Source organism: Acipenser ruthenus, chromosome 4 (assembly GCF_902713425.1).
Source record: "Acipenser ruthenus chromosome 4, fAciRut3.2 maternal haplotype, whole genome shotgun sequence".
In the NCBI taxonomy this organism is placed as follows: Eukaryota; Metazoa; Chordata; class Actinopteri; order Acipenseriformes; family Acipenseridae; genus Acipenser; species Acipenser ruthenus.
The window spans coordinates 102,961,412-102,976,084 of record NC_081192.1 but is presented as its reverse complement, the minus strand read 5'-3'; the positions used below and the strand labels follow the sequence as shown (position 1 = coordinate 102,976,084).

The following is a 14,673-nucleotide window of genomic DNA, read 5'->3' as shown; positions in this document are numbered from 1 at the left end:
TGCTGCAAGGGCTGAAGTTCAACCTTCTTATTTCTTTTTTTTTTTTTTGCTGCTCATTACATTGTTAATGCTTTTCGATTACTTTAAGGTCTAGTTTCTTTTTTGTACCATCAGTATTAAAAGTCAGTCCTTCTAGCAGCTGTCATTATTGGAATGTAGCATCTGAAGGTTCTGCAGCTTTGGAAACCCTATACTAGGGGTGTGCCAATACTCGTTTTCTGAGAAACTACTTTAAGGGGTATTTGTCGGCAAATTAAATCAATCCGTTCATTAATGTGATGATTTCTAAACAAGAAAAGCTGACCTTCCATCACCTTTACAACCGAGTACCAATCAATGCCAATTAACTGTATTGAGTGTTTTAAGCCGATGTTCCTCTCATCCTGGGTGCTGACGTTTTTGCTGCTGTACTGTCATACCGAGGCAGTAAACTGACAATGAAAATGTTGCAAAACTAGCAAATACAATTGATTCATCACGTAAATGCAACCTTTCCTTAAACTGAACTCAAGAGCTACTGCTGTGAAACTGGGTTCTCTGTTTTCTTTGGCGAATTTAAATCAGAGATTACATCTTGCGCAGAACTACAATCTCATAGCAGAGATGACACCTTTCTAAAGAAAGTACAATACAAATTAATTTATATCAAAAGTATAAAATAAAAGGCAAGACAAATACTCAGGAAATATAAATGAGTTTTAGTTTGTTAGATCAGGACAGGTTCTATATTGAATAACACTGCCAGATTGGTATTGATTGGTACTCAATAATTGTGCAATCAAGGGAAATCAAGGGACTGCATTGTTTAGTGTTGAGTAATTAACAAGTTTTATTCTATGTAATTAATACCCAATGACTTCAAATTTCTTAAAGGTAATTACTCAGAAAATACAGGTACCGGCACACCCCTACTATATACTAGTGCTGGGACGAACATGTGATTTTCATAATTTAAATATTTGTTTGTTTTCAAAAAGTAATAAAAACCATTATACTGCTCAGAATGTAGGTAGAGACAGCATAGCAGAGGGGGTGGGGGGGGGGGGGGGGCGTGGCCCCTGTTGTGTGTGCCTTTATTTCACAACAAGACGTTACAATGTGTAACACATTAAAATAGAAAAAATTCCCAGGAGTAAAGAATATGTTGTGCAGGCCTTACGTTACCCCAGTCAATTATATACAAAGCAAAGGATGCCAAATAGCAGTTCAAGTTAAACATTGTTTTGTTTATTCCCAAAATAAACAGTACATAAAGTCAGCAACGCATTTTATGTAACTTTTTTTCATTCCTTGCCATTGTCGTTTCTTCACAGTAAACAGTGGCCATCGACAAGTTTTCATAAAGTAGGAGCCTAATAACATGAGGTTTACTTGTGCCTTTCTGTAGCTGAACAAGCAAACAAACTGAAATTTAACTTTAAACACTTCAAACAAAACAAACATGGAAAATGCTGTTGTGAAATTAAGATATATAAAATCGGCATATATATATATTATATATTATATAAATCAAATACACAACATTTCCAGCAAGCTGGGTACATTGTAAACAAGGCATTTCAGAATGACATGCTTGCCTTTTATCTGTCCCATGAGATTCTGACTCGCTCTGAAAGCAGCACAAGGCGTTTGACCCATATATATATACACATATACACACAAACTGATATAGTAAACAAGTACTCTTTAATATTTATTGATTGCGACAAAAACTCAGACAAATATGAAACCATGCTTACACATTGTGTGCGTGATTTTTAGGGTTAACTATGTAGTAATTAGGTTATCAGTCCATTCATAGGACTTCCATCAAATTCTGTATTAAAAAAGGTCAAGCAGAATCGGTTCTATTCATGAGTCTTAGGTCATGGAAGCAGTTTTGGAAGAAATGCGATGTAAAAACCCCTAGAGGACACATGACAGGACATATGGAACGAATTAACAAGATGAAGTCACTGTCACATGACCTTTAAGCAGCTGACCAGTATCTCTTTCGTAAATAGAGTTTGAACACCACCATTATGTACGATTATTTAATCATGAAGAATTACAGATGTATTTGTAATATACAGACACTATGCCTATAGTTCTGTCTCTTGATGTTTAGTTCACAGTACAATAAATCTTGCAAGCTCCACAGTAGTTTATCTTTCTACTACTGAAGCTAAAAGCAGAATGCTGGGAAAGAGATGCCGAAGCATTTTCAGGATTTAGAACACCAAGGATGGCCTCTGCATTTTAAGACCTCCCTTATATTAGTTTTCCACATATTATCAACATCATTAACAGCTTCTTACTGAATCAAATCTCAACCAGCCTGTGTGGAGATCAGACGTCAAACAACCAGGGAGTCCCAGAAACATTTCCTTCTGATCTTTGTGTTAAGTAACTCCACCTGAGGTGGGTTGCCTGGATCCCCTTGTTAAAAGCAGACACACAAAGAAGAATTCCAGTGCCTACCAACTCACGGTCACATTTCAACTGACCACATCAAATTCAGATTGGTTTTTAAATTATTATTATTGTATTTTAACCTTTTGTTTGTCACCATAACAATTATTCTGGTTCTTAAGTTCTTACCTATTTGCTAGCCTTGCTGATGGGCCAGTTTGTTTACATTGTCCACTGGTTTGCTACTGTCACGATTTGTTCTGTTACAGATCATGATGAAAAACACTGCATAGGAAGCATCTACAGAATTCACTGTTTTAAATATGAAAGCTATATTCAAAACTGCACTACATCATGCAATTTAAATGCTTGGTATTACCTCATGCAATTTAAATGCTCTGTAGAAAACACACACTGTGGAAGTTATAGTAGACACACACTGTAAATATAGCAATAGTTTAAGTGCTCTGATGAATAGATAAGAAGCAAACCCCTAGTTCACACACATGTATTCTTCCTTGAATAAGAGCAGAAACAGCTGAAACAAGCAATTGCTCAAGAAGTTGGCAAGAATGGTTTTATTTACTGTTCCTTCACCAATTAAAGTGGGTTTTATTGGTGCAGATGTGTATTTAAGAATGGCTGTATTTACACATGCAGGCTCTGTTAATAAAAACTGTAGCCCACCAACTCTGCAATAAACATATTCTGGTGTGCATATGTGTGCCATTTAAAAACATTGCCAGTTGTACAGTGGAGCTGCTGTCAATGTAGCAGTGTGTTGTAAAACACCACATAGTGATTTCATTCCAGAGTTCCGACCCCATACAACATGCACCGAAGAGGAGGAGAAGTGGTGGTGCAATATAGAAATACAATGTTGCTGTGTAGCTATGCTGACCAGCCCATAAATAACACACCTCCCTATGAGGCTTTGGCAGCAGTAACACATTCACATGTAGGTCCTGAACAGATTGGGGCACATTAATTTACCGGATGGCATCACGCTCTCCTTTGTAAAAGTTACGACTCTAGAATGCTTGGCTTGTGTTTAGAATCAACGTGAAGTGCCTCACTCGGCTTTTGTTGCTGACCATATGAATGTGGGCCTGGACTCGACTTCAGCAAGACACAGAAGGGGAAATGATTAATCAGAGTACTTCCACAAGAACGACATTCATGTTTTTATTACACGGTGTTAATATAAAAGACAAAATATTGTTATATTCACAGATTTATTGTTTTTAAATAAAATCTACTTTTTTTTTTTTTTAGCAGTTAAGTTTCACAGCTTCTCCCTACAGTTATCTTCTTATTTTTTTTATAAAATATAAAGACTAATGCTAAATACATTGGGATTCCAATTCAGTTCTTATAAACTTGTCATAAGTTTTACCATATGTTGGTACGGTAGACACTAACGCATTATATTTATGACTTATTTGACCTTCGCCTCTTTTATGTATTGACTGCTACAGATGAGAGTTAGCTTTGTGTTTGGGGCGACTGTATGCAAAAGCTAAACAAACTGACACACCGCTTCCAAACTGTCTTCATCGTGTTATAGAATATGGTTTGCATAGGCAAGTGCATCCTGTATTTAGAAACGATGTAATGGCAGTTGTTCAAAAGATGAAAGAATATTTATTTCTCCAGTACAAATGTGGACATCACAATGGTAGAACTAACCACAATGATTTTAACAAAATAACCTTGAGGAAATTAACAGACCTCTCGTATGTTTATAACAGGCCTTTGCATTCCATTGGAAAGAAATGAAGGACCAGCTTGCACAGAAACTACAGTATGTCACGGCAGATTAATAAACAAATTAGTAATTTGAATCCTTTTACATAAAGACCAGGGTTTTTTGGTCTCCATGGAGGAAAGCTTAAACTAATGCAAGGTGGGGCTGTGTAGCACAGACATTTTTGAGGTTTCTGAATGATGCACTACAACATAAGTTTACAGCTCTCCTAGCCATCGCCTGCTTTAGAAACTGCTACATGATAAAAGCAATAGCTGACTGCAGTTGAGCAGTTTAAAGATGACAGAAACCATCTCAGTGAGCTGCTGAAAGGATGACACTTTAGGTTACAATGTCAGGGGCATTCACTTTGAGATATGAAGATAATGTTATTCTGCTAGCAATCCTCATTCATATGCAAACTTCCAGATTTTAGGTAGGTGGAGGTATACATTATGGGCAAAGATATACCGTAATTAAAAATCCTTGCATAATCAACATAGATCAGTAATTCACACAGCATTGCGTACACAGCAATTGTAAATACAATAAGTGCACATTGCCCAGTTTAAACAAACATTGCAAGGTTATCATGCCTAGTAATAGCAAAAAAACATGACATTAGTTTTACTAGAATGGAGAAACCTTCTTAGAGGGTCTACTGGTGAATAAATGAATGAATCAATCAATCCACCCAATTAAAAAGCTAACTGACATGGGGGTTGCATTCAAAACTGCAAACGATCATTAAATGGAAGCTCTGTTCTTTATAACCTTTTGCTTTTAAATGATTTACATTCATTTTAGCCAAATCCCAGAGTCGATTGTAAAATAATCAATGGCAGACAGTTGTTTTCAAAGGTCACCCCTGTGGATTCATACAATGTCACTTAGGCCTACCCCTCACTGCAGCTCATTCACGGCTCTATCAATACACCAATAATTACTGTTAGACAATTACAAGAACCTGAATGCTCTCAAAGAACTCTGAACCATACCTGTGCAGCCTGGTTAGCCAGTGAAAAGAGTTGAATTTAAATCAAGGGAAGCAATGTTAACTTTATAATGCATTAGTAAGACCTCATCTAGAATATTGTGTTCAGTTCTGGTCACCTCACTACAAAAAGGATATTGCTGCTCTAGAATGAGTGCAAAGAAGAGCGACCAGAATTATTCCTGGTATAAAAGGCATGTCATATGCAGAGGCTAAAGTTAATCTATTCAGTCTTGAACAAAGAAGACTACGCTGCGATCTGATTCAAGCATTCAAAATTCTAAAAGGTAATTGACAATAAGCCAGTTTACATGTGTGATTATTTAATGTGAATCGACAATATACTTGAAACTTGGCAGGGAAAGCTTGAGAAAATGTCCCAGAAAATGGTCTCAGTATTTTACCGTGAAAGTCTCAATTTCTTGTGAGATTCCAGGAAAAGTTTACGAAATCAACACCCACTTACACATGTAAACATGAGTTTCTCATGAAAATGTTAATTAGCTTGTTCAAGTCCTTTCCTAAAGCTGCTATAAAAGTCACATGGGAATACTCAAGTTACCATGGTCCAAAGATGCAGCAGGGATATTAATGTTTTGTTTGCAGTATTTCCTTTATCAGATTGATGTTGCGATAACCCCACTTTTTCTCAGTCTTCCCTAGAACTTTGCATAATGCTAATCATACACGTATCTAAATGTGTTTGTAAAGTATCATACAGATGGTATTTACCAAGTTTGTTTAAAACTATTAATAAAAATGTTTGATAAACGGCATCGTGGGCTTGTGAATTCAGGAGGTTACATCTACTGTACAGTACTTCAGACTACACTTGCAAATAGCTTTCCAAACAACTGTCAAAACGTCTTTATTGTAAAGTAGTACTAAGTACTATGCTTAAATGTGTATAACTATACTCCCATGCAATTTCTCCTAGTTGCTTATATCTGAGCAAACCCTGCGTCCATCCTCCACTTATGTCCGTTGGAGCGATGAAGAGGCTCCGGTGTTAATATCGATATGATGAAGCAGCTTGATTAAATGCACAACGTGAACATTGTTTAAGCCACTCTCAAAATGTGGTGTGGAATTTTCATGACTGATTTCTTTGGAATCAATAATACTCAATATTCCAATTCTTTATTAAGCAGATGCAGTCATACAAGTACAGAGCAAATGAGGATGCTATATTTGGTATAAAGAGATACAAAATAAGCTAATGAAACAAAAATGTGATACAAACTAAAAGTACACCGTTGGGTTACAAAAATAAAAGATAGCCGTGCATCTCTAATAGCAGGACCCTCTTCGTATCTCTAATAGCAGGACCCTCTTCATATCTCTAATAGCAGGACCCTCTTCATATCTCTAATAGCAGGACCCTCTTCATATCTCTAATAGCAGGACCCTCTTCATATCGCTGTTGTGCAATTCTTGCTGGCGGCTGAGGTAGCTGTTCCTCTGCTTGCCTGAGCACCTCCTTACGGTCCTGGCACAGATTCTCCAGGATACAGCAGCCTGTAATAATTTGGGGATCAAGCTTGTGGTTCACTTCAGTACGCTTCAGTAGTATCCGCCCCCTCCCTTGCAATAGCCCAAACGCCTGTTCAATGACCACTCGGATTTGGCCCATTTTATTATTAATAAACTAGGCGCACACACACACACACACAGAGATGATATGTGAAAAGCAGTGTGGACGACAACACTAAAACATAGTATTAAAAAAGCAGGCACTATCCATCAGCAAACCAGATCTTTAATATACATTTAAATCAAACACAATGACACATGGATTATTTCTCGTGAAACTTTTCTCTGCTCACGTAAACAGCATTTTGGGGACTTTCACGGTTAACAGCACGAGAATCTAAGTGGGCCGTCAGCATGGCTAATTTAAATCTGACCCCCCTCCTCCTCTCCTTCATTTGCATAGCGTTCGGGGAAAAGCAGGCGCTCCACGCACAAAAAGGCACCATGTCCACATTTATTTCACGAGAAACAGATGTCTCGCGAAAAGCAGAAAAGGTATCATGGCCTAATGTCGACCCAGAGGACTTTTTTAACCTGAAAAAAGAAACAAGGACCAGGGGTCACAAATGGAGATTTGATAAAGGGGCATAGAGAACAGAAAATAGGAGGCACTTTTTTACACAGAGAATTGTGGGAGTCTGGAACCAACTCCCCAGTAATGTTGTTGAAGCTGACACCCTGGGATCCTTCAAGAAGCTGCTTGATGAGATTGTGGGATCAATAAGCTACTAACAAGCAAACGAGCAAGATGGGCCGAATGGCTTCCACGCGTTTGTAACCTTTCTTATGTTCTTATTTCCAGTATCTGCACTGAAAGCCCAGTATCTGCTGGGTTACCCCATCAAACAACCTATTAAAAGACAGGAGAGAAACTCTTCTCTACAGTAGAATGTGTGTTTTTGATTTCACACCTCATTTATGTTTTCCTTTGCTTGATGTCTTTTAATACAGTCATTTAGAAATTATGTTACAAGAATATGTTTATTGTTGGTGGGCTACAGTTTTGTCACTGAATCCAGTGGGTTCAATCCCAGGTAGAGGACATTGCTGCTGTACCCTTGAGCAAGGTACTTTACCTAGATTGCTCCAGTAAAAACCCAACTGTATAAATGGGGAATTGTATGTAAAAATAATGTGTATAAAAAAAAAGTGATATCTTGTAAATTGTAAGTCGCCCTGGTTAAGGGCGTCTGCTAAGAAATTAATAAAAATAATAATAATAATAATAATAATAATAATAATAATAATAATAATAATAGAGTGACTCCCACATGAATTAAGCATTGATATGCAATGCAGTGTGGATTACATTCTAGGTAAAGAGTTTTTAAGAGAAGCGTGTGGGTGCACTGGATTGCATTAGTAGTATGCTAGAAATTAAGAAATTATGACAGTGAAACATTCAAGATTCAAAAGACCTGTTATCTTAAAGGGGCATCCACTATAGGATGATGACAATGGAACATGCCAGTATTATTCAGACAATAATACATTGCAGAGTCTCAACATCCAAGTGATCTGAAGCCTCTGTATCTTGTGACCAAGCTGGACTCCGTGCACTGCTGGTCTGCCCAGAATCCTAACGAGAGCCAAGTCCGAGTGCCTTGATCAGGCATGGCTGCATATCAGTTGCAGTCCGCCAGAGAAAATAAAAAATGCTGCATAATGGAAGCAGTTTTAAAATTGGAGATGGAACTGCATATCCAACAAGTACTTATTTTTTCAAGTTGACAAGTAAAAGCTGTTTCTAATGATCAAAAGGAAAATAAACGTTTTGAAGATTTAGCCTTTATAAATCAAGATGAAAAATACAGGGCTAGGTTTGTGATCACTTTCAAAATGTTAACCCAATCCTTAGAATCTACCCCAATAAACTGAGCAATAAACTGAGCACCAAAGCCAGACGCATCTGTGATTATGTGTTAATAACACAGGCAATTAGGGTATTGTGGGGAGAAATAAAAAAAAAAATCATTAAACTGTACAGTCAGGCACAGCAGCAGCAGCCCATATTAACACACCCACTAACTTGAGATTATTTTAATGAATTTCATCTGCAATAGGGACACACTGAGAAATGTCACTGATGGAATTCATTAAAGATTTAATAGTATGGACGGAGACAGGCTTAGTCACAGTAAGCTACATCTGACTTACAGGGGAGCTGCTAGCACAGGGATTTATTTGATTTCATTTCCTTTACTTATAATAGCAAGGGGGGGACGGGGGACACCAACGTCTACAAGACTCCTTCCATCGCTAAAATTAAAAAAAAAGAACACAGCTGGCTAGAAGATCAGTGCCGGTACGCATTTTATTTCCTTGCTAATGACTGATAATAAAGAAAGGACCTGATGCATGACTTAAACGGTAAATTGAGTAGCTCTGGAAATATGGAATCAGGAAATCTGTTTAGTGAATTCATGTTCTCACACTGGTATATATTTTAAAATGCAGCTAGGCAAGTTTCATTTAAGTTGAATATTTAAACAGCAGTACAAGAGTGATGTACTGAAGCAATAATGTGTTCAACAAGTCAGTCCTTCACCAGTCATTAGTGATCCGGTAAAGTAGTTAAAGCACAGCCTGGAGCAAAAGAGAAGGCAAGACAGTTCTGAACTTTACACTCAAAGTACTGACCATTATTCATTATCATCATCATCATCATTCATTAATCATTTAGCAGATACTTTATCCAAAGAGACTAGGGGTGAACTATGCATCATCAACGGCTGCAGTCACTTACAATGGGACTTCAGTTTTACGTCTGATCCAAAGGACGGAGCACAAGGAGGTTAAGTGACTTACTCAGGGTCACACACAGGGTGTCATTGGCCGGACCGGGATTTGAACTGGGAACCTCCTGCTATCAAGCCCTTTTCTTTAGCCATTGGACCACCAAGCTTTTACATTTTATTCTTTATTTTTTAAATCTGTGTTTTGTCTGTTTGAACAGAAAGGCAAGATTTTTTTTCTAGGGGTCGATGCTTTGCAGTTAGATCCACTCCAGATTTTACAATGAGCTTAGTAACACCTGATCTTATTTAGACAAAGTCAAATATTAATGGCTGAGTGACTGCTATGCAATGGCAGTCTTATTTCCATCTCTGTGCTACTGTATAGGGCTGAGGTGTGTGTTAGCATTTAAAAAAAGCACACAATAACAGGAACCAGTGTTTTGCAAGCCTTTGTCAAACAAGTACGCTTGGTTGATGTCTCTCATTGTGTGTTGCTACTCATCCATACAACAGAAATCCCCCTGGTAAACCATTATGCCATTTACAGTGGCTATAAGAAAGCAGAACTGTCTGAAGAATCAACAACTGAAGTAATATCTTGCCTAGTACCAAATGAACTGTACCTTTGATTCAGGGAGACTTCCACTTTCTCACTCATGAGACTACCAGGTGCTTAGCAACCATACTATAAGACCTGGTAGAAGCCTGTTCAGGTATACATGTATTGTTGATGTGAATGTTTATCCAATGGAGAAAAATCAGGAAACTGTACTTTCAACAGCACCCGTCTCTAGCCGTTCCTTAAAATATAGTTAAACTTATTAGTTTCGGAGTAAGCTACATACTGCTTGATTTTAACACCCAATACAATCTCGAATTATTACATGACAAACATCCTTAAATCACACATCCGGGACTGTATGAAAAACCCCATTCACAAACGTCATACAATTGTCAGCTGGTATTTTATTACCAGGGTCGTTTTACAAGACTTACCTATATTTGTTATCACGACATAAACTCACCACATTCAATGCTGATAATATGTGAAATCGAACCCAACTGTAAAGAGTTAAACAAAAACGTAATCCAAAATCCTAATGCTGTAATGGTGCATAATCTTTACGGGTTTAAACTGACGCGCTCGTTAGAGAACGAGCCGATCAAAATGATCCTGTGCATTGAAGAGAGTCCAATCGAACACGGCCCTGTCAAGAAAAGGACGTAAAGCAATATCATACAGTATGTTGCTAATAACATAATATTACATTCAAATTGCATTATTTGTGAATGGTATTCCTAATCAACTGTACTACCGATGATTTGTCCTGTGTAATACAAATGTACAGTTCAGTCTTCGTGGTAAGCCAGAAACATGAATATTATTATATCACCAATAATTCCACTGAAATGCATTATTTTCTTGGTGGCTTTATGCAACATACTCGTGAAAACAAAACCAATACATGCATTATATAATTCAACATAAATTAAATGCAATTATACAATCCAGCACTGAAGCGGTTATTCTCCTGGTCTCCCATAAAAGCAACGTTATAAAACAGCAATACAAACGAACTCACTCGTCCAGCCGCTGGATTCGGCACTGAAAAAAGCACTTTCTGGCAATGCGCCTCAGAGACCGTTACCAAAGAAAGCAAGCGGTCCTGAACTGTGTGCTGTTTATCAAGGTTCAGATTTTCATCAGAAGGGCGCGCGGTGTATTGCTTGGAAAAGTTTAATAAAGAGTGTTTTAAACAGCATTTCAATATGATGATGATAACCATAAACAAGTGTCAAATATCACAGTCCCTCTCAGCAGTTTATACTGCAACAAGTTGGACATAACACCCCCCCCCCCCCCCCCCCCCCAAAAAAAAACCAAAACCGCCACGGGCCAGCGCTTTCATATGATCACAAACGACATTTGAAAACTCAACTGTTTTTCCAAAAACAAAAAATAAAATAGATCCATGATATAAATCAATGACACGTCTTAAACGTACAAAACATGCATTTTGTTTATGTTTTTATCAAATGTCGGATACAATTTGAAACGCATTTTGTAAACAGAATCTGCCTTATATAGAAATATTCTCCAGCCCGGAGAACTAATGTATTTTCATTCCAGAATGCATAATAATGTATTTTAAAAAATGAAAATAAAAAAGGCATAATCGCTTCATTGTAAAGTACAGAAACGCGAAAGAAGAACGGTGTCAAAAACATACTAACAATGCCATATTCCAACTGGATTTGAATAACAGAGAAACAATGTACCCTTTTTCCATAAATGGTTCATTTCATTCAGCCCACAAGCAGCGGATAACTCCTCACGCCCCCACATATAACAAAAGACATTACCAAAAAAAAAAAATAGACTTGCCCGTCAAACTAAACACCCTGGCACTTTGCAGTGGTATATTTGTTAAAACTGAATTCAAATAAGCAATAGCAACAGTGTAGAGAAAAGGCCGGGGCTCGTTTTTTTTTCTTCTCTCTATCCTCACAAAAAAAGCCACATCAAATTCACACTGCTCCGTTTTTCTATAATAAGACCTTCCAAGGATAAGCGCGGTCAATCTGGCATTCAAATTATGGAAATGGATAAATACATACGTGTGTGTGTAATATATCACACACATACATTCAAGCATAAAACTAAACAGACAGGGTCACAAAACGACCTATTAGGGCTCACAAATGCAAACTGTAACATTATCCTGTTACCACAATAATGCCATCATCAATTCGTGATTGCAAAAAGCAGTTGGTCTAAGTGAATTCCAATGTAGGGAAGCAGAACGTCTTAATACTGCAATTCCAAGGTCAAAGAAAAAACACACACACATACATTCATTCACACATTATATATATATATATATATATATATATATATATATATATATATATATGAATGAATACAGTAATGTAGCAAACATGATGTACCCGAATTGGACACATCGTTAATTCTTTTCATGTTTAGTTGTTACATTCTTTCATACACAAAAAAAAAAAAAAAACATTTAGATTGCTAGATTGGTTTCAAGACCCGTGCGGGGTGAAAATTAAATAACAGGAAAGAAAAGAGCAAGAGAAGATAATGCCAGATAAAATGGTTTACCTTCGGATAACTCCAGCTCCAGCTCGGCGAGTCTGGCTCTCACCTCCAAAGGAAGGGGCAGGGTATCACGGTCGGCCATTCTTTCTGCTTTGCTAAGCCTCTATTGCTTTGTTTTTTTTAAAATTTATTTTATCCAAGCCTTTAATTCAGTCCTTTTTCCGCAGCGAAGCAGCAACGCATACGCTAGCAGACGAAGCAGCAGAACGAGGCTGGTATGAACAAACGGCGTTGCTATTCTGTTCTCCCTCAGTAAAGCCCCGCCATGCCAGTGCGGCTCGGTATATAAACGGTATCTGAATGCGAGTGTAAATCTGGCTGTCAGTGCGGAGGACAGACTCGCTGTTGCTGCTTCTGCCTCTGTCAGACTCACGTGATCCCAACGGGGAAAAAAAGCACCGGTTAGAGCCAGAAGAGGGCGCTAATTATCCGTAACCTCTGTCCTGCAGTATGAATTATATGCCTGTATGTATCATTATTGGTCAATGACTGGGAACATGAATATTGAGGATTAGGTCCTAGAATTGTGGGACCAATTATTTTGTATTACTGCTACAGACCATTTTTAGGGGTTGTGATCTCAAGCAACACAGAAACAGCTGTGCCCCGACACCTTAAACTGTAGCGAACAAAATCCTGTTTTGTACTTCTATTAGCTAGGTTTAATTTCCATTGTAAAACACGATCTCTGGTACTGCTACTACATCAGAAAGCTTTCGGTTTACACACCATGAAATCTGTTACACTTGCACTTCCCTTGTCGTTTCACCTCCGCAGTGTCTGGGTCAAAGCATGTTACTGACGGAAAGCGCGTCAGTTAATAAGGGGAGCAGCTGTCTGGTAAATGACAGGAAAGAAGCTGTTGAAGAGATGGGGTCTATTACACCCTCCCTGTGAAATGACCAAGGAAGGGTAACCCTATCTGAAAATGCCATTATATATTGTTTTAAAATAAAAATGCATATTTATTTCTGTGTTTCTTTGAAAATTGAACACGCTGCTGCAGATGGGGTTGTTGATTGATTTGCATTCCCATTTTTATTGCTGGAATTGTTTCCCAACAATCTATGAAAGAATTGGGTCTCTTCGTTATGTAAAACAAGAGAAAACCAAAACAACACACAGAAACATTTTCAAGGTAAAACTGTTCATAAGGAATGTATGTGTGTGCATCCCTATGAAGGGTTAACTCCGATACTGACTCTTTACATTGTGAACAGAGTGAACTGCCAGCAAAAGCACAGCAGTTTGTTTAGACAGAAAATCTAAGGATCATATTTCAGCATTATTATTGGGTAAGTGTAAATACACTTCTCATAGCTTTACACCAGAAATACTTAACAAAACACAATTAGACACAGGACAGTGGCTTCTTTTTATCCCCCAGTTTGTAGCAGTTTGGTAATAAAACTAGTGGCACAGATACAAATGAATACTTTACACCTGACGTGCTTGTTTAATATCCTGTTTTATGTGTTTTGTGTGATCCTGTACTTGTGTTTCTGCTTAACCCTTCATAGGGATGGATATATGAACAATTTTCCTAATTTTACCTTGAAAATATTTCCGTGCAGTGTTCTGGTTTTCTCGGTTTCCTACATCGGAGAGACCCGCCCCAGGTGACCCAAGCAATCATCGGAAAAAAAGGCAACCAGCAATCAACATGTGAGCAGCCCCATTGATGTTTGCATAAAGCTGCTGCGCACTTCCATGTGTTATATACAGTCGATCGCGGCTGCGCGCTTCCATGTGTTATATACCGTCGATCGCGGATGCGCGCTTCCATGTGTTATATACCGTCGATCGCGGCTGCGCACTTCCATGTGTTATATACCGTCGATCGTGGATGTGCACTTCCATGTGTTATATACCGTCGATCGCGGATGCGCGCTTCCATGTGTTATATACCGTCGATCGCGGCTGCGCACTTCCATGTGTTATATACCGTCGATCGTGGATGCGCGCTTCCATGTGATATATACCGTCAATCGTGGATGCGCACTTCCATGTGTTATATACCGTCGATCGCGGATGTGCACTTCTGAAAGAATCACATAGCAGACATGCAGTTTTGATTTTATTACATGTGTAGATATGCTTATCATTAAAACTGAGTTTCTGAATAAAGGCTTTCAGCACCCTCTCCCCT

General features: G+C 38.1%; 1 protein-coding gene across 17 annotated transcripts in view; it reads right to left on the bottom strand.

The window, feature by feature from the left end:
• Nucleotides 1-12,940, bottom strand: part of LOC117400224 (disco-interacting protein 2 homolog C) — a 186,183-nt gene extending 173,243 nt beyond the window's left edge. For all 17 annotated transcript variants that reach the window (XM_033999820.3, XM_033999823.3, XM_033999821.3 and 14 more), the window contains exon 1: nt 12,528-12,940. In XM_033999820.3, coding sequence (XP_033855711.1) covers nt 12,528-12,606 — 79 coding nt within the window. In that variant the 5' untranslated portion in view covers nt 12,607-12,940. The remainder of the gene's footprint in view (nt 1-12,527) is intronic.
• Nucleotides 12,941-14,673: the final 1,733 nt, after the last annotated feature.